Here is a 21744-nt window from a genome sequence, read left to right as displayed (position 1 = left end):
TTCACATCAAAGCATACAGAGGCCACGTTCAAATAGAGCTACTGGTTAACCTGGGCAGTTGAAAATCTGCTAATTGTCATCTCTATTAGAAAGTTTCTGCTCAGTGACTGTCGGGCTCTAGTTAACCGGTGGATTTATTTGAATGCAGTCAAAATGAAAAAGAAATAAAATAAAATGGTCTTACTTCAGCAATCATGCAGATTGAATGGAATACATGTTTGCATGGAAATAAATAAAATGAACGACCCATGATGGGATAACTGCAGGATGCACATTTCTCTTGAGCTGTAACAGTGGAAAAGCTGGTGGGAAAAAAATTGGCTCATTAAATGAGGGACATAAAAACATTAGAATTGACAGTTAAATAATATATTTTATTATTCAGTCGTGTGCAAAAGTTTAAGACCACTCACAGAAAAATCAGATTGCAGGTTAATAGGGTAATAAACCAAAAACTTTAGTCAAACATCTTGAAAGAGTACTCAAACCTTTTGCAGACAGGGCAACTCGAATTCCACTCTGCAGGAGGTTGTTAGACATTGAGTGACTATCCTTCTTAGGACACGGTTATCACGTATATTAGTTTTTCTTGGGCGAACACTTTTTTAAGATCCATATAATTTCCCGAAATTTTGAATTTACAGATAGTTTGATAGATAGCTGTGTTGCTGAATTTTAATTTCAAATTTATTTTATGTTCAGAAAATCCAACTTCATGCAGGGCCACTATTTTTGCCTGTTTTTCTACAGTTAAGTAAAGATTTTTTACCCATTACAACAATCATACAACAACAATGTATATGAAAACTCTGATAACGAACTACTGATAAACAAGATAGACACGTTTATTTTGTGGTGTATCGAATTAATTGAACTCTGCTACCATAATCGTAGTGTCGGAAGCTACTGACGTCACTGGTAAAAACATTCTCTGGGGAGAGCAGATGGGTACGAACTCCGGAGATGTGTGCAGTGGCGACACACTCTGTATTGTATATAGAATTATGTATGTAACTAATGTAGTAATTAGAATAGTAAAGTCTAGTGTTATAATGTTTGAATGATTGCTAACCCATTACATGTCCCAACGAGCATAGGTTCCATAAAAGGAACCATAACATATTTATAGCAGCAGAAAGTGTCTGATGCAATAAACACATGAGATGATGCAATCACGGGTGTAAATGATGATATCTGTTTTACTTTTATTACAGAAAAATGACTACTGGTCTTAAACTTTTGCACGTGACTGTATTACACATCAAAATTACCCAAAGGTTATGTTTCACACGGAAAGGTTAAAACAAGAATATTCTAAAAATTGTTAGAACATTTTTTGAATTTTTATTCAAACACTGATAGAACTGTAACACTTGTTATGAAAGAGAGCAGAGCACAAATTTGCTACCAATCTTGGGATTCTGAGTGCCTAAATTTCATAGTATTTTTAAGATTAAAAAATTTAAGTAATCATATTGTAAGACATATTTTTTAACTTGCAAATGGAACACTACAATCAAGCAAAATACATTTGAAAATTTAATAAACAATTTCTGCAAAAAATATATATCTTAAACTTGATTTTCACTGGAAGCTTTCAATTCTCTGTCAATCTTAACAAGTATTTTGCAGTAAACTACCATCCTAAGCCAAAACTAAGGCAGAAACACATAAAATACACCGCCAGCTCAGCTATTCCATCCGAGGATTGCAGTTTTGTGTTATTCAGCAGTCATCAGCCCGGAATAGGAAGTAACTGAGCTGGAGGAGGAAAACCTCTTAAAGGAGCCAAACAAACTGGTAGCTAATTTAGAATTAGCACACTATTAGCATAATTCTGTGGCGTACGGATCACCATGATGTGGATGATGATACTCCGGGTCGGGATTTGAACCACGGACCTTTGTGATGCAAACTCAGTGCTTTAGCCACTGAACCAAAAGGACCTCAAGGTTTGGGGGCAAAGTTAGGTTATGTGCTCTCTGACGTACGCCACAATTCCTTGCTGGGGTGCAACAAGTTGTTCATCAACTGAACATCTAACTAACTGATTGCTTCAGATTTTAGAACTGCCTATGTGAGCTTGTTGCACAATAAAAAAGCTTACTGTTGTTTACTTATTTCATCATTTAATAAGTTTATTTGTTTATTCTCAAAACTTTTATCTTAACAGCTTAGTTTATTTTACTTAGGTAAGAAAAATATAACTTAATGATAAACATCAGGAACTGGATATTGTTAAAACTATAAGGGGAAAAAACTCAATGGTTTGGACAGGCAGTGAGGATGGCTGAGAAAAGAATTCCTAAAATATTATTAAATGGAAATCCAAAGGTTCAAGATTAAGAAGAAAACTCAGAGTCGGATAAAATGCATGAAGTGATGATGCCTTAAGCTCCTGATGCATCTAATTGTAAGAGAAAGGCAGCTAATAGAAAATAATGCTACCAAAATCTTGAAGTAACTCAAAGCTCTTCAAATACTGTCGACTCACAGTGATGATGAAATAAAAATTTAGCACTCAAAAAATAAATTTAAAAAAATCAAATGAAGAGGGTAAAAGAAAATTCAACGTACTTGTTTCGAAAAGTCTGTATTTCAACTCTTATTTCTTGTGTGCTTTTTGTTGCAACTTCCATTTCTTCTTTCAAGCCCTCAATATGTTGGTTATACTCATTTAACGAGGAACATATAGCATCCTAAAAGCATCAAATATTTTAGAAATTCCAAAAAAAAAACTCAAAACTAAAGTGAATTTTAAAAAAAATATTGTTTGCAGAATGGTAAATTGCTAAAATTTATTTTGTTTGTTAAATCATAAATACACAGAATTGTGCAATGTTATTATTAAATTTTGCTAATAATTTAAAAACTACAGCTGTTCAACAAAAAATAAAAATATTTGCCTCTTAATTCACAAAAATTTAGAAAACATTTTGTAAATGATAGAAAAAAATTCTCAAAGGTAACTCCTAGATGTTTACAAAAAAGAAATAATAAAAAGCTGACACTTTATATTTTCTGTTCAACAAATACAACTTAAAATTAGTAACTAATTTAAGTAATAACTACTTTGCTTGACATTGTATCTATAGTCAAATGAACAAAATTAATTTTACCAATTAGAATTCTGCAAAAAATGTTCCTAAAAATGACAAAATTAATAGTTTCTTGAGTTATTTATTAAAGAAATTTACACAGAAATACTACAAATGTTGTTTTACTGAAAGTAAGCAGAGCTATAACATTAATATATCATCAAACTTTAGTCAATGCTTGTAACTGAAGACGCATACATATGGGCATGAACTTTTACAGAGGTAATATCTGTGCCTCAAAGCCATACTAACGTAAGTCACAATATTGCTACTTTGCAGGAAAGCAGAAAAACCTTTGGCAAGGATGGGGCTCACACTCTTTTATGCTGGTAAATAATAAAGGAATTTTTTTTCACAGAATTACGCCGTAATGACTCAATGTGGAATAAGATTCTGCATTAGAACACTAATAACCTAAAAATTGACATTTTTGGACTTATGTTAGTTTGGCTCTGAGGTACAGATGTTAGAGCAATTGAAACTAATGTTGGGAATTGACATGAATGTCAAGCTATTTTCATGCTTATGACAGAATCAAATATTAATCAAAAGGGGGAAAAAAAGTCAGCAACCAAAAATAGAAAGAAACATAGTTCTCTCTGTAAAATTTTGCTTAAAATAAAAATTAGCAGAAAAAAAAATCATACTACATGTGAATTAACACAAAAATATTTGCACAAAAATAAAAATAGTTTTGAATAGTCTTCTGAATTTGAAAACAGTAAGAATTTTTTTTTTTTACCTTAAAATGATCTATTGTGACAAAATCCGAAAAAAATGGCAGAATGTCTTCTATCTTTATTAGGTCACATTCCTGTAAGAACTCCATGGCCCGTTTTATGTCATTTTTTTCTTTTACCACATGTTCAGCTGCAAAACAAAAAAAAATAGTCCTTAACACCAGAGTACTCATCTTACAGTAACAAATAACACACTACACAAAAAGAAATAATACAGGGAGGCCACTCTCCAGACAAATTCAAATTCCCTGAGATTTCCAGAGCAAAATTTAGGAAATTCCAGATACCACAAAACGTATTTGATTTTTTAATTTGATTTTGAAACATAATAAAACCACTATATTATACAAATATATACACAACTATGTGTTACACCCATATAAGTATTTTTCATGCTTTGCATTCTTAATAAAAATTGCTCACATGTGCCAGTCTCTCCCATACATGCTAATGGAGTAAAATTTTAAATGTCTTGAACTATCAAGTTAATTTTCTTTATTTTTATTTTACTTTATTCATGAATTCATTGTTGCCAGCCTCAAGATTAAACAAATAAGAGACTAAAAGAAACAAATAGGAGTACTAAGTGGGAGCTGAAACAGAATCAGGAAAATTAAAACTTAGAAAATACAACTCTTATATTGCCCCTAAATATCTCTTGTTTAGCATAACTGATAATAATAAAAAATAAAAAGATCTCTAAATTGCAAAAACAGAAACAAACTTTCCTCAAGGGACCTGTTCAATGTGTATATGTTGGAAAAATGTAGGGAAAAAAAGAGGTTTTATCTTTTTGAAGTAAAATTTCCTTGCCAAGCGTTTGATAAATTATATTCAAATTCAATAACAATATTGCCAGGGCAAAATTGCAAAAAAAAAAAAAATCAATAGTAATAAAAACAATTCATGAACTCTGTTCTCAAACAAAAATTTTGATTTACAATTTTAGTTTAACGTTAAAAAATAAATAAACAAACAAATAAATACTGACACATTCAGATTTAATTTTGTACAGCAAGGGCATCAATTAAGGAATAACACTATCGCGGACAGCCCGGGAAATTAAGGACTTGCCAAGCTTTCATATAATTAACTGTGCAGAAATTTGAGTCATTGAAGAAACGACTGCAACAGGGCTAGAAAAAATTTAAAAGCAAAATTTTATTGACATCAACTCTGAGTAAAATTTGTAAATAACGAAAATTGGAATTACAAATACGAGCCGTGAACCGAAAATCTTGATTGCAAAACGAAACCTACAACAAGATAGAGGGGGAAACTCGCATTTTCTATCTTAAATGATCATTACCTTTCCATTTTCTTCTTTTTATTGCATTTATTTCCAAGAAAAACACAGCAAAACATTTTTTTTTATTTACATTTTTTAGTTGTTGCTGCTTAGACAAGCTTCACTGCTGCAGAAAATCTGATTTTCTGTTGACAGTCTGAGCTTTGTACTTAGTAAATCAAGTTGATAAAGTTTGTTCTTCCTTTCTTTCTCTTTTTTTTTAAAATTTTCACTAACACAAGTAGCATATTTTGAAAATTTTATTGGAAAAAAGTTTCAGCTACACATTGCCTATTATTTCAAAGTTTCGTATAGCACGATTGATACAACACTGAACATATAACCTTGATTTATGTTATGTGTATACATAATTAATTCAAATAATATAATCTAAACAAATAAATAAAAAGTCTCATATAACACGGTTTCAATATATCACAGTACAAATTAATCCTGTTATACGAGGGGCACTTGTATTTTACATTCTTACCTATAGGTAATAATTTTCAATAAGGCTCCCATAAAATGAAACTTTTTTTTTTAATTTTGAGGGAGAATACAGTTAAAGAGGATTTGTTATTTCACTCATAAATTTTTTGAAGATAATGTCGGGTATAACTAGTGTATCAATACAAAAAAAAAATTAATTTGAATTCTGAAATTTTGAATCCAAATTATGTTTTTCGCAATCACAAACTGAGACAGGACCCTACTCGTTGGAGTTATTGTTTCTAGAAACGGCTCCTGGCTCCCTCAAGAGTGCCTCTCCTCCTACGTGTGCATAGTTGTGTGTGCGTGTAGACCTGTGTGTATGCACGTAGGCGTGTGTGAGTGTATGTGAGTGAAGTCGTGTGTGTGTATGTGTGTAGGACATGGACGCCTCCGACCAGGAGATCGGATAGCCCAAAACCGGAGCAGCCGCCAGCAGAGGATGGTGGGCGGTGGTGCTGGTGTCCCTGGTCCAAGTTGAAAAAGGCACGGACACCAAAAACGGTCAAATGAGAACAATAAGCAATCGTGATTGCTCAAAAAAAAAAATCAGTTAAAGATGCATTACCAATTTTTAGCCAAAGTTTTTTTCGTAGTTCATCATCATCCTCTGGTCTATCGGCATTCTGCTTTGCAAGTTCCACATCAACCTAATTTTCAAACAGCAATTATAAATTAAATGTTAACATTCATCAAATGTGCTATTGACTAAATCCAATAAATAAGAAGAGGCATCCCAGGTAGCATCAACTCATCGGATTTTGCTCGGCCGATCGACACCTCCTAAACTCATCGCGTAATGCACGCTGATATTGTTGCGATCAGAATCCGAGAACGGTTTTCGATGAGCTGTTTTTTATCGGAAAACTATATCCTTACGATCAAATTTCCCGATGAAAATTTGCCGAGCTGCATTTCATCGGAAAAAGAGATCGTAACGATCAAATTTTCCGCTGAAAATTTGCCTAGCTACATTTCATCGGAAAAAGAGATCTTAACGATCAAATTTTCCAATGAAAATTTGCCGAGCTACATTTCATGGGAAAAAGAGATCGGAACGATCAAATTTTCCGATGAAAATTTGCCTAGCTACATTTCATCGGAAAAAGAGATCGTAACAATCAAATTTTCCGATGAAAATTTGCCAAGCTGCATTTCATCGGAAAAAGGGATCTTAACCATCAAATTTTCCGATGAAAATTTGCCGAGCTACATTTCATCGGAAAAAGAGATCGTAACGATCAAATTTTCCGATGAAAATTTGCCGAGTTACATTTCATCTTAAAAAAAGTAGGTTGTTTAAATTTTCCGATAAAAGTTTTCCCAATCTAAATTTTTTGGAAATCTCCCAACTGTTAAAATAGGATAAGTTTTATTATTCGAATATCCGACTATTGATCAAACGTAAAGCTATATGGATCAACATTCAGGGTTGAGAATCGGAGGAAAAATGACTGAGACTTTGACTCCGAATCCGACTCCTGGATTTTGGAAAGGTTTACTCCGATTTGCTGCAAAATCAATTCAACTTTAACTCCACGATTCCAACCCCGATTAACTCACTGGAATTGCGAACAAAATGAGACTCCGACTCTTGAATGATTTCTCCCTATCTCCAAAACAATTCCATTGTGTTCAATTTGACTCCCAAAATTACCGACTCCGACTCGGTTTGCGGGCAAAGTGATCGACTCCGACTCTTCACTAGCTGGCGCCACGTATATTCACTGAATAAAATTCTCACTTTCCGTTCAGAAATCTGTCATGGCCTTGCCCCCCGATAGATGGCGTCACAAATGATTTTCCATTTAATACATTATTTTCCTCCTTGGAGAGAGCATTGCTTGTCTAGTGGTTATCATATGAATCTCGTATTCCAGAGGTCTAGGGTTCGATTCCCGGCTAAAGGGACTTAGATTGAGCTCATGAATCACGTTCATCAAAAGTTGTTAAATTAGAAATTAACTAAACAAGTTATTAAAAGAAATTAAATTAAATAATTGCCCAAATGATGTCATCCGAAAATACCCCTTCTGAAAGTTTTAAAGATGGCGGAAGTGTCACGTGATCATCCAAGATGGCGGACCCATCTTCCCACTGTTAATTTTTTTCCTCCTGCTTGTCCCTATATCGCGGTTGTTATTACTTCTCATTGTATTTTCGTCCTAAATTCATCGCCTCGGAACAGCACTGCTCGTATATTGGTCCAAATCTCATCGTATTTTCATCCAAAATTCGTCGCCTCGGAACAGCACTGCTCGTATATTGGTCCAAATCTCATCGTATTTTCATCCAAAATTCATCGCCTCGGAACAGCACTGCTCGTATATTGCTCCAAATCTCATCGTATTTTCATCCAAAATTCATCGCCTCGGAAAAGCACTGCTCGTATATTGCTCCAAATCTCATCGGTATAGGGAGCAAAATACATCGGATACCGATGATCGGATTCTACTACTGCCAATGAGACATATTGAAGCAATTTCCGATGAAAACTCATCGGAATCCGATCATCGACCGATCAAAGTTTGATCAGATTTCGATGAACGGCCGATGAGTTGATGCTACTCGGGATAAGTTCACTTTTAAAACTGAATACATGTACTTTCGTACTCATCCAATCAACTTCGGAAAACTTTCTTTTTCAAAGGAGAGAAAAAGCAATGCCACAAAAATCGCAAAGTCAAAATCTAGATACTTCTTCAAAATTTCAGTTGGAAAGAAATTGGTGCATAAAAATGTAAGAAAACTCATGAGTATAAAAAATACATAGGTTTTTATAACATGTCACCTTTCAGTTTTTACAGAGAATGTTCACCAACATTTCAAAATACATTTCTAGAATACATTAACTATTTTTATTATGTACAGTTAAATTTTTAATTCTGCAATTTCTGAAAATTAACAACTGCATTTTCAGAAAAAATTATTATTATTTATTTATTTTTATTATTATTATTTTTTTTAAATTTATTTATTTATTTTATTTGCTTTTTTTCTTTTATTTTTTGACATCTTTCTTTCATATATTTCTTGTGACAAACATCCTCTCATATCGTATCCAGCATGTTTAGCTATCACAAATCTAATATGAAATCCCTTTGGTCTAAAGGAATTCACTGGAAATGACTTGGAAGCTGGAAGCTTTTTTATTGATATTTTGCTTTCAGGCTAATTGACTGAGCTTAACAGTGATGAAAGAAGTGTTTTTACAGATGAAATTTGTGAAAGGTCTAACTTTAAAATATGGAATTTTGTGAAGGGGCTGCAAACCGAACTCAATTTGCATCTGAACCAACCCCTAAGGCTTTACAGTAAAATGTTAAAGGTTGTTGAAAAAACAGATTTGATCCCAGCCATGAGAAGAGCCCTCCAGGTCCTCTAAACTATTTGACAACTATGGACTAATTTTTAAAAGGTAGGAAATTGTTGGACAATAGGCCTCACTGCTTAAGCTTAACATCCCTAATCTTATAAACATACCTAAAAGAAAATTTTAAGTAACATGTTGGTAATTTTCTACACTTTAGTTTGCAAGGTGCAGATTTCTTTATATGTTACTTAAATCGAAGTTTTTCAGCCTCCTTTATGTTTTACACAGCGACTCAACTTTGCCATATCAATATTATGGTGCTGGCAGTTGATCACATGCCATTGCTTAGGGTGACTAAAATTTCTTAATCATGAGACTTTTCCACCTTAGGCAACAGCAGAGTCTCTGAAATATTTCAATAGATATGCAATTTATATAACAAAGCTGTTGTGCCTTACAATGTTAATTTTTTTCAATCGAACCAATGCAAGCATATATTTATTTTCCCAATTCAACAAAAAGAGAGAAGAGAATGTCAAATTTGGTTACATTACCCTTAAAGCTAAATCAACAGCTTCTTCATACAGTCCCATAGTAGTGTATATGTGAACACAAGCTTGTTCAAAACCGGCCTGCTCCGAGCATAAACGGAGTGCATATTTTTGATCATAAGGAATGTCACTTTCATCCTGCACAATAAACAAATTAATTTAATTAATCAATAAAATAATAATAAAAAAAACATGTCACTATACTGAAGCGGATTAATATGAACATGACTTTTTTCAGCATTTTCTCTGAACGGAGCTTCATTTGTGTTACTATGATAAGTGATGAATGATGATTTAATGACCATGAAATATGTTTATGAGAGCAAAACTTGGATTTATTATTATTATTTAAATTTCTAAATGTTTATATATATTTTTTTTTTGAGATAAATACAAAATTTTCTAATTTGCGAAAAACAACTTGGTCAATCCATTTGCATGGTTGAGATGATTTTACATATATTAGCACTTTATTCACATATTTTTTAATTTTGTCTTTTAATTATGATACACTTGAGTATAGGGACCATTATGTATCACAACGTGAAGTAGCAACTCTTTTGACTGAAAAAATTTGGACTTCAACACTAATGATTTGTACACATTGTGGATGTGATCATAAATACACACCTGTAGCACATACACACAAGTCATTATTTTTTAAATACAAGAAAACTTTAGAAAGTTGATACATAATGGTTTATTGCTACTTTGATCTCATCTTTGTAAACTTAACAGTACTATTATTATTTATTTGTTTGCTTATGAATTATTAACCATAACATGATATAATTATAAACCTAAGACAGCAGAAATGTAATCTAAGGAAAGTTATAAAAATTCACCAACCTGTCTCTGCAGATACACCATTAATTTTTCTGTCTCATGGAGTCGAGCATAAAGAGATACTAAATAATTATGGATAGCCTGGTCTTTCACTCCCATTTTTTCCACACAATATTCCAAATAGCGTATAGCCTCACTGCCCTAAAATATTTCAAAAAGAAAACTTGTTGGAATCAAACTATAATACACTTATTGTTGCTTTGCATCATCTGCATATCACGTCAAAGTTGAAGTGGAAAGTCCTTCAATCAGGTTTTAAATTAATTTATTCTTGTACTGTCCGTACGTTTGGTAATAAGACTTTTCTTTAATCATGTTATTTGTATTTTCTTGCTAATTCTTATCAGTAACGTAGACCCCTTTCAGCTGGTCTTCGCTCAACCAGATGTTTGCCCTTCAGCTGGTCTCCCCCCCCCCCCAACGGGTCTTTTGCTTTTTTTTTTTTAATATATTCTATTTCTCAAATATTTTATCTCCAGAAAAAAAAGAAAAGTCAATTAATTTAGAAGTAGTTTTTGTACTAGCATGTATACAATTTTTAAATTTATACAAAAAAAATCTTCCACTTCAAACATCTATTTTTTGCACATCAATTTTAGTTGGAAAATGCATTCAAACAAAAATGCCTTTTATCACGTAACTATATTTTTTTCACTTGTCCCTAATTCCTCTGCTTTGATTGGAATTTATCTAAACTTCCTAAGGTATCAGTAAAATAATCATGGGCGGAGCAGCCAAGCACTAATGCTTGGCCTCTTGTCAGTTTGGTCACAGCATCATGCTGCGATTAGGATCTGTATAGCCTTTACAATGCTGCCAGGCTAAGTTTGGCCCAACTATACTTTCCGAGAAGACCAAAATGATCTCTCTTTAGCCCTAACTATGATGGACATGGATTTGACCTTAAGAGAGAGTATATTGTAAACAAATAAATAAAAGCAAATGGTTATCTGAAACTATAACTCGTTTCTTAATGAGAATTACATTAGTACAATAAAGTCTCCCTATCCAAAAATTTCTTAAAACTCTGCATTATTTTTTTCTAAGTAGTTGAAAATATTTTTAAACATTACTTGTCTTGGATCTTTGCTAGTGTCATACTGGACAAGAGCTGGAATTAGCTGCACCGGATTTAATCTTCGGTCTTGAGCAATCCATGCATCAACTGTTTCTTTTGGATTTGTTTGCATCAGGGCTGGTGAAAACTGATAGAATAGCTCAGGACGACTCTATTAAAAATACAGTAAAATACTGAAACAACGAATACCAATACCCTAAAATATTTTTTAACTCTGTAAGCAAAAAAAGGATTAAAATAATGCAGCATTGAATGATGATGCTATGGTTTTGGATAGAAAAAATATTTAATTAGCCTGAATATTAAATTAATACTTCCCAAATGTTTTTCTTACTATTTTGCATCAAAATCATTTGACTATTTATATTATGAAATTTCAGTTTCTAAGTTTTCAATTTTTAAAAGAAGAAATCAAACATTGAAAGACTTACATGCTCTGTTAGAACACCTAAAGCTGCTTGATAATTCTTATGTTGCAAGTGATATTGTATAACTTTCTCAAAATCTAGAAAATATAAAACCATGCAAAGGTTATGAGCGGATAGCTTTCAACTTTTAAAAGAAATATAAAGGCAACATTTTGTAACTAAGCCGTTCAACATATTGTCAAGTTATATCTCTTCATAACAGGTTCTTCATAATCGCTTTCAATCAGATAGAATAAAATATGGAGAATAAAACTTATTCATTTGACTGCATAGTTAAACACCATATTTCACCTTTTTAATGAAGTACATTTTTATTAAAACTCAGGCATTACAGGAATTAATAACAGCATAATTTTCAACTTATGCTTCCATATTTCTAAGTAAAAACTTTGCCCGACTATTGGCCTACTTAATAATTTACAAAAGAATTTCAACTAGCTGATTATTTTTTTAAGAGAAAAAGTAGAGATTGAAATAACTTCCAAGAAAGTTACACTTACATAGTTCTGTACAAAAAAAATCAGAATACAAAAATAAAAATCTTTCGAAAAATGACAATGATTTTTTAAACCTGGTGAATATTTGAGAAGATATGTAAATAATTGTATCATTTGTATATTCAATTGTGTTGAGCTTCTTTTTGCTTTCATTTTAACCATAGGTTCATTACAAATTTTAAAGTTTATTATATTGCTTATCAAAGTGCTATTATCAAATGTTTGAATTAATGAATAAACATGATGTAAAGAATTCTAAGGAAGGTATACAGAAGCTTGCTAAGAACTCGTTTGGAGTATGCTGTTCAGTTTTGATCACTTGACTTTATTGGAAAAGGTTTCAAAGGCGAGCTATTAAATAAGTAAACAAACATTATAAATTTAGATAATTATTTCACACTCACAACAAATGAAAAGTTAGAATGTGATCCACTTATTTGCATAAAAAGCTTGTTACAAAGGAAGATGTAGATAAGCTGAATTTTTACAGAATTAGAAGTCAACCTATTCAAATCCTACACAATTTTGGATTAGGAAAAAATACTGCTTGTATTGTATAGGGTTGCAGACTTCTCGAAGTTTATTTGAAGGCAGTTATTAATTGTAAGAGGTTTAATTGTTTAATGAGAGTCATTGAGCTTCATTAAGGATTGATAAACTGACTAGGATCTACCAAGCTGAGCTCGGAACTTGTTGTTGTCACATTTGAAGTTGTACGTTAATGTTCAGTTACTTAAAAGTCTTGAAAGGAAATCCAAAATATTGCATGACCTAAAAGTAATTCAAATATCAAAATGAAACTTTTTGCAAAAATTAAAGAAGTAATTGAATTTGATGAGTAAAACATCTATAAGGAGCATCCAAAGGAAAAGGAGACTATAGTTATAGCACTCTCAGTACATTTTTAGTTTGTCTCTAGGGGAAAAGGGACCTAAATTCTTGACCTTAATCTTGATCTAAATAATCGTTCAACTTTTACAATTAATCGGCTGAAAAATGACTTTTTTGATATTAATTACTTTTGCTTGGATCAAGTACCTATGCTGAATGAATTTCACCAGATAGTTCAACTGGAAAAGTATTCTCTTCATTTATTTATTTATTTGTTTTTTTTTATTTTATTTTATTTTTTTTTGCTTAGAAGAACTATGCTGATCAAATGTATTACACCTAACCAATACTTTCGTACCTTTCTCATCATGCCCCCATTTGATTCAAAAACGGAAAATTACCGTGGTAGGGATGAGTGCAACGCATTCATATTTTTTTAAGGAAAAAAAATACAAATAGATAAAGCAGTGGAAATTTAAAATAAAACTGGAATTTTAAAGGAAAAAGAGGAAAAGAAGGACTTGTTTAGGGGGGGGGGGAAGAGGGCTTGTAACTAAAAAAGGACTTTTAGGGGGGAAAAGCGACCAGTTGGGGAGTCCTGCAGTTATGTCTACAAAAATTTCACAATATTATAATTACAGTTAAAAGTGAAACTGTGCAACTATGAATAATAGTCATCAATATTGATAGTGATTCCAGCACGTCGGAAGGGAGTGGATAGACTCAGAGTAGAGACTCGGGTTGCTACTGGATTCAGTCTTCCATGATGCCCTGCACTGTTCAACAGCAATTTCACATGTGGTAATCTGGCGGTTTTGCCATACAAAATCATCCACAAATGATGTTGGTGATGTGAGCCTGAATAGGGAATGGAAAAGCTTCAATGTTTACGAGTACTGTCTCATAACTTTGACATCATCAAAATAAGACGAACCATGCAAGACACTGCTCTCAGTACCTATCTCTAGAAATGAGGATATTGATTCAAATCCCACAACATCTATCATCTAACACATTTAATCACAGATATTTGAAATAACTGCTCCACCACTAAAATCTCCTTTTCATTTGGGCATACAGTAGATAGAGTCTCGCAAAATCCGAGGTAACTGGGACTCGCGCCACCTCGGATTACTGAAAACTGATTATCAAAAAATTCTTTGGACTACATAGAGAAACGCGCTGTTTACTTCCATACGCTCTAAAAAGGAAACATTGTCTCCTCGAAAAATTTCTCTCTCAAATATCAACATATATTTATGTTTTAACCAACCCTAAATGAGTTTTGATTAGTTTTCTTCTTGATGTCTGCACGTACTTGTGTATAAATTAGCAGGCAACAAAAAAATGCCCTTTGATCGTACTCTGTTAAGTTTTGATGAGACATTTGTGTCTATGTGTGAGCGAATGTATGTGCCTCACATAACACAAAAATATTAGTCATAGAAGGATAAAATTTCGTATATATAATTCGTATTTCGTAGAGTCATGTTTTGCACTTTTTTAATTGCAATTGGATATTCCAAAAGAGTTGTTTGTTTTTGGGGGCAAAAGAATGCTTTAATTTCAAGTTATTTTTTGTGTCAACCAACTTCCTACTTTCTCCAAGGCTAACTCTTAATCCATCTCCGACATTCAACGAATATTTCATGCCGTTTGGCAAGTATTATTGAGATAAACCTTTCAATAAGTTTTTATTACCTTATTGTACGCTGTTAGGGAAGTTCTGCACAGCAAACTATTTTAATTTTCAGATTAAAACATTTTTTGTTTAAAAAAGCATGCCTTGAAAATATCAACAAAATATCTCAAATGAAGCGGAACCTCGGACTTTTGAGACTCGGATTTTCAAGACTCTACTGTACTGTACTCATCATGAACAGAGGAAAATGAAATACCTTTCATAAGATTAGTAAAGTAAATTAAATTTTTCTCATCACCATGAGATGCCATTAGACTATAGACAGCACTCCTATTATTTGACGCACTTTCCTAAAAATATAATACAAATACTTCAGAGGAAACATAATCCAAGTACGTAAACACAGTGCAAAGTACAAGTGAACACATTTGAAGATAAAAAATAAATCATGGTAGTTATCAAAAATTTGTAAGATTCATTTTCAAGGTGCCAAGCTTAACACCATGGCAAACTTTGCAATACTTTAAAGTACTTAAAAAAATAAAAAACTCACAATGACAAATTACATAGTAACAAAAACATAAAGTGGAACAACTTTACTTTTTTACTAATGGTACAAACTTGTTTTTCCAGGAAAAAAAATTAAATGAAAGATGGTTTGTCATGAGGGTGTAATTTTTTGCAACTTTTCAGTTTTTCAGATATACATAATTGAAATAGAGCATATACAGAGGGAGACCAAATTATTATACTCAAACTTTTCTGTATTTTTATTGTTTTTTATTGTTGTTGCATAGCTTTATTATTTGAACACACTTTAAAGTTTATTTAAAATATGAATTAAACATAGTAAATTAAAGCACCTTCTGATCGATACTATAAATAGGTTTAAAAAAAATTTAATATTTAGTAACTCAGGCTTTTGCTGCTATCACGGCTTGGATGCGGAGTGGCATGCTTTCAATGCATGATATGGCTACTTGAGTTACCTAGTATTATATAAAAAATTGTTCATTTTTCTAAAAATCACACTCACAAGAAGCTTGAAATTTTAACAGACACTGACTGACACTGACGTCTATCACTTTTAAAATAGTTTTTTTAAAAAAAAGTAAAGTTGTCAGAATAAACTTTTATTTAAACTGTAAAATATGTTCAAATAATAAAACTAGGTAACAACAATAAAAATGCAGAAAAGTTTGTTTTGAGTATAATAATTTGGCCATCCTCTGTAACAGTATATTTTAATGCCATAAGTCTCGGTCTCTAGCCATAAAACACTTATGAGACTTTCCTATAGTTTCATTCACCATTATTTTAAATGGTGCATTAGTTATCAATTCCTAAGTTAAACTACATGTCCATGTATGAAGTAGTTCCAATTCAGTTCTAATATTTGAAAGGTGCATGAAGATTTTGCGGATTCTACACAATACAGAGACTTCTGCCACTGGAACATAACATTACAGTGAAGCACCGTTTATACGTTTCTGAAGGGACTGTATGAAAAAAGCGTACAAATGAAAAAAGCGTATAGGACACATTAAAATGTAATAAACTCTGCAGGGACCAAATTAAAAAACGTATATTTGATAAAAACGTATAAAAGAGAAATGTATAAACGGTGCTTCACTGTATATGCTGTATTTCAGTCGCATAGAAGAGAAAATTATGAAAAGTTACTAAAATACAATTCAGTTCCCTCAATTAACAAGATCCATATTTATTTATTTTTTTTTTACTGGAAAAACAAGCTCATACCATGCCATTGTAAGTTAATTTTTTTTTTCATTTGGTATTTGCATACTTTTTTACTTTTAGCCATTTATTATCATAAATGTAACAATAAAAATTTAAAAAAAAAATCATAAGATTCAGTGTTTTTTTTTTTAAAATATTATTATTTGCTTTTTATAAGTAACTGGAAAAGTGGAGAGTAATAGAACAAACCTTGACTCGTGATTCTTTGAGAATATTATGGAATTCTCTTTGCAAATCTAAATAGTCCTGTGAATTTTCCCTGCCAGCAGTTCTTAAAATTCCAAGTTCATTCAAAAATATTTCCATTAGCCACATAACTATCATCGTGATTTGTGTTTTGTCTTGCGATTTCAAACCTTCTAATTTTTTCATCAAAAACTTTCGTAAAGCTCCTTCCTGCTCAGCTTCTAAGAATTTTAAGGCGATTTCTTCAAATGATGTGTGAGTTTGAGCATAGATAACAGCACTTTCACCATACCTAAAAACAAAATTGTTCATTTTATTAACACTATGGCTAAATCACTACACTATATCATCTATCTACGCAAAGCATAATTTAAACTTACATAAAGAATTGAAAAATTTAGAAAACCAAACAACTGCATTATGAACTGAAAATATTTAAGGCATGAAAATTGAAAATGGGCAAATTGGAATAGAAAAAGAAAACCTCTGGTTTAATGCATTGAAAATCTACAAAAAACAGATAATACGGTGGTATTTCAATATGAACAAATTAATAAGAAAACAACAATAATCTGCACCAAAAAGATCAGAAATTCAGCACATTTGAAAAACATTTTTAAAAAAAAATCGACATTTGAAACTTATTTTACCTTTTCTTTTTAAACAAGTCATCAGCTTGCTTGGACAGGACTTTGTCATATTTCACAGGATCACCCTAAATATTTATTAAGAATGTTTTGAGCAATACTTTGAACAAATAAGAGCATACATATTATATTTTATAACACATTTCTTTTTGCAAAACATTACAAATAAGATATAATTTTTAAAAATGGTTGAAAAACAACTATTCAGTTAAAACTGTCTTAATCACTACCTTACTTTTTAACAGTGTTACGTCTAAAGGTAAAAGAAGAACAGCTAAAAAATAATAAATACATAAAATAAAAGAAAAAAATAATGAACCATAATCTATACTATTACAAAAAAGGATATGTTTATGATTTATCTTAATCGAGTTAAAGTAAAATTTTAAAATTCCTATTTCCCACCATATAACTTTACTTTTTCCAGGGTTCAAATACAGTGTCCTATTAAAATAATGCAAGAAAAATTAAAATTACACGATTCTAAAAAATTTATATTGGGTCAAAAGAAGCTAACCATTTGCAATAATTATAATTGTGCTACACCGTGGCAGGAAAGTGAGGCAACTGTTGCAGACGTGGAAACATTTGCCTTCGGAAGTAGTGTTACATACGGTTGGTAGGTGTGAAGTTTTTCGTTCTAGTTTTTTTTTTTTTTTTTTTTTTTGTAATTCAAGCCGGTAAGTCCCGTTTTTCTTTTTGATATGGTAATTGAATATGAAAAATGCATCTAAAAGAAACGTTGAAAATGAGGATGCAGTAACAGGGTTCATACCCTAAAGGGAGAAAAAAATTCAAGCACTTTTCAAGTACTTTTCAAGGCAAAAAAATTTTTTTTCAAGGCAATATCATAAATTTGTACTAAAAATATTGTATGAAGATTTCATGCAATGCAAACATATAAATAATAGGTAATAATATAAAAAAGTAAAGAAAAACAAAATTGCCTTTTCTACAACAAGACTTTGATAAAAAAAAAGATCCACTGTGTTGAAAGTTTTTCTGCAAATGTCTGAAAAACTTGGTCATAAAAAGCAGCAGGTCCTACGAGGTTTAATTTTGAAATCTTCACATTCAAAGAAGTATATTTTATAGAATATGCAAGTTAATATTTATATATATAAAAAAAAGAACCTTTCCTGAGTGATTTTAATTTTTATCAGAAGAAACCACAATGCTTAAATTCAATGGAATTGCTAGAGGAGGTTTTGATTGATAGTGGTTCATACACATATAAGGGCGGTTAGGATCAAAAACACAACCCAGATGGTAATTTCGGTTGCACGAAGTTTAATAGTATTAGACTTTTGATAATTATTTATGGGTATCAAAGTATAAATCAATCAATCGATTTCATACAAAATCACCTGTAAGTTTCACTGAGCTAATCGGGGGGGGGGGGATAATTTTAAAAACTAAGACCCCTATGACTTAAATATACATTTGTACAGCAACTACTTTTGATACATATAAAATTCATTTCTTATTTTAGAATAAATTTATGAAGTTAAAATATTGCACAGATAAGTGCCTGTTGATAACCAGCAAGAAGCAAAGGGCCTAACTAGGTTGGTCCTAGTCAATTTATTTGACCGCAATGAATATCAATGACCTTCCTTAAGCTATCTACCCCTTTGCTGATTACAGCCTCTTCTGGTAAGCTTTTCCAAATGCCCCACAACCCAACAAAAGTAGTAATTTTGAATATTTGAGGTAAAGGAGGGAAATTGGAAGTAGGGAGATGAAAGCATAACAAACTCTACTGGATTTATAGTAAATAACCAAAACACAATCACCCGTGTTATATACCTTAATTATTTTAGCAGACATAAAAAAATGATGTACTTATAAATTCAACTTTATAAAATTGTATAGCTCAACTTTATCATTAAAATACAAACTTTAAGTCAAAATGTTAAGTGTTCAATCGCTTAAATTAAAAAAATTTTCAAAAAATCTGTAATAACTAGAGACGTACCGAGTAGGACTTTGGCCGAGTAGCCGAGTACCAAGTACTCGGCTTTTCACTACTCGGCCGAGCTGACTTTTTATTTATGTATAAATTTTAAACTAAAAAATCGTTTGGCGCAGTATAGCCCTCAAGGGCTCTTGTGCCATTAAAAATAAGTAAACCAACCAACCAACTACTCGGCCGAGTACCGAGTTACCGAGTACTCGGCCTTTCACTACTCGGCCGAGTTACAGAGTACTAATTATGTTTTAAGAAGAACCACCGACACACGTGATGAATTTTGAACTTATTGGAATAGTAGTATAAACCTCCTTGTCCATATCATAGTTTTTGAAACTAAATTCCTGTTGAAATTTAATTACGCATTATTTAAGAATTTTGTTTATATGTGAAAAATTTTACAAAAAAAATTATTTTAAAAATTAAAAATAAATAAATAAAAGGTATGATTAATCAAGTTGGAATTCTAGTCCACTAAACATAAATAATTTTTAAAAGCAAATAAAACAAATGTGCAGGAACACTGCAGACACCTGTTTCTGGGTTACAAGGAACGTCTTTTTCAGTGCATAAAATGTGAGCTAAAGAACGTAAAGACATTCGACAAAAAAATCCGACTTTTGTCGGATGCCTTTAAATCGACGAGCTCACATTTTGTGTAGTGGAAAAGGAATTCCTTGTAATGCCAAAACACGTGTCTGCAGAGTTCCTGCACTGTGCTTTTAAGGTTGTTTTATTTCCTTTTATTTTTTGAGCAAAGGTATTTTTATATTTCTTATAAATAGTTTTTTTGCAGCAAAAACCCATTTCTAATATAAAAATTCCATATTTTCTATACTTCTCCTTTTTGCACAATTTTTACTTGATTTGTAAATGATTACAGAATATTATATATGCTTGCACTTTTTTATGAATTTTAGTATCTGTCTTGGACAATATTCAATTTTTTGCAACTACTCGGTATTGGCCGAGTATCTGATCAAAATTTGGCCGAGTACCGAGTACTCGGCAAATTGGCCGAGTAGGCCGAGTACCGAGTAGTTACCGAGTACTCGGTACGTCTCTAGCAATAACTAAGAATTAGCTAATGATAAAATTAAAATTGCAAAATTAAGTAAGTATATATGTAATTAAACAAAACAAAAATAATTAACTTTTTAGTTATTAAAAATAATATAAACAAGCTAATCTTATGTAGCATGTGCCAAAATAATTTCTAATTGCCAAAAAAATATAAAAATATTTACAAGATGCAAAAGGGTTGAAACCTCAAACAAGAGAAGCAAATTGTCGCGAATTAAGTTCAATGCTGGCATGTTTCCCATAAAATAAATTCATTAATTTTTTACTAAAATTAAACATAAAATACGTCATAAAATTAAACATAATCTAAGGTAGCATGTATGAAAATAACATCTGATTAGCCAAAATATTTAAATATTTGGAAGATGCAAAAAGATTCATATTTCAAACACGAGAAGCAATTTTCCGCGAAGTCTGAGTAAGTTCAACGTTGGCATGTTTTCCATAAAATAAATTTATTAATATTTTACTAAAATTAAACATAAAATATGTTAATCTGAGGTAGTATATGCGAAAATAACAATCGATTAGCCAAAATATTTAAACATTTGCAGGATGTAAAAAGATTGCAATTTCAAAAAACAGAGAAATTTTTCGGGAAATTCGGGAAAGTTCAATGTTGATATGGTTTACAAAATAATTCCTTTTTTAGACATGGAAATTAAACAAAAACTAAACTTATCTGAGGTACTATATGTCAAAATAGCTTCCGATTGTAAAAAACTTCAAAATATTTACAAGATGGAAAAGGATTGAAATCCCAAACAGGGAAGCGATTTTTCGCGATGTTGCAAATCGAACGTATGTTCAGAAAATAGCATTAGTAAAATACTTTATTAAAAGTTTTAAGCACAATCCGATGATTTTAGAAAGAATTTAAGCACCAAGAAACTTTTTCAAGGTTTTCAAGCACTTGAAAATGAACTTTTTTTTTTCAAGCACTTTTCAAGGTTTTTCAAGGGCGTACGAACCCTGAGTAAGTGACAGAGAGAAAGAGATAAAAAAAGAATAGCAATGTATACAAACCAGCAATAAATATTGTAGAAAAGGCAAAAATTGCTTTCAAAAATGGCTGTGAATACATCAAACTCATGTCTCAGGAATGACAGATAAAAGTCCCATAAACAATACTAAAGTGTTCAATGAGCATTTAGATAGAATTATTTCCATAGAAGACACAAGTAAACTCACACGCAAACTAAACTTAGTCATAATGACAAAAAATATAACAACTGTAAAAAATATCTCCAAGACGAAATAAGTTTGTAAAACTGAAATTACCTCTAGAATATTA

The 21744-nt window shown here is 31.6% G+C and overlaps 1 protein-coding gene across 1 annotated transcript in view; it reads right to left on the bottom strand.

The window, feature by feature from the left end:
• Positions 1-21744, bottom strand: part of LOC129229308 (vacuolar protein sorting-associated protein 18 homolog) — a 138610-nt gene that overhangs the window by 14919 nt on the left and 101947 nt on the right. The window contains exons 16-26 of the mRNA XM_054863591.1: positions 17399-17463; positions 16752-17040; positions 15058-15151; positions 11835-11908; positions 11399-11554; positions 10329-10466; positions 9483-9617; positions 6184-6265; positions 3841-3968; positions 2578-2699; positions 185-302 (exon numbers count right to left, since the gene is read on the bottom strand). Coding sequence (XP_054719566.1) covers positions 185-302; positions 2578-2699; positions 3841-3968; positions 6184-6265; positions 9483-9617; positions 10329-10466; positions 11399-11554; positions 11835-11908; positions 15058-15151; positions 16752-17040; positions 17399-17463 — 1401 coding nt within the window. The remainder of the gene's footprint in view (positions 1-184; positions 303-2577; positions 2700-3840; positions 3969-6183; positions 6266-9482; positions 9618-10328; positions 10467-11398; positions 11555-11834; positions 11909-15057; positions 15152-16751; positions 17041-17398; positions 17464-21744) is intronic.

Source organism: Uloborus diversus, chromosome 9 (assembly GCF_026930045.1).
Source record: "Uloborus diversus isolate 005 chromosome 9, Udiv.v.3.1, whole genome shotgun sequence".
NCBI classification, from domain to species: domain Eukaryota; kingdom Metazoa; phylum Arthropoda; class Arachnida; order Araneae; family Uloboridae; genus Uloborus; species Uloborus diversus.
Note: the sequence above shows the minus strand (reverse complement) of the source record. Positions and strands in the feature narration are given on the sequence as shown.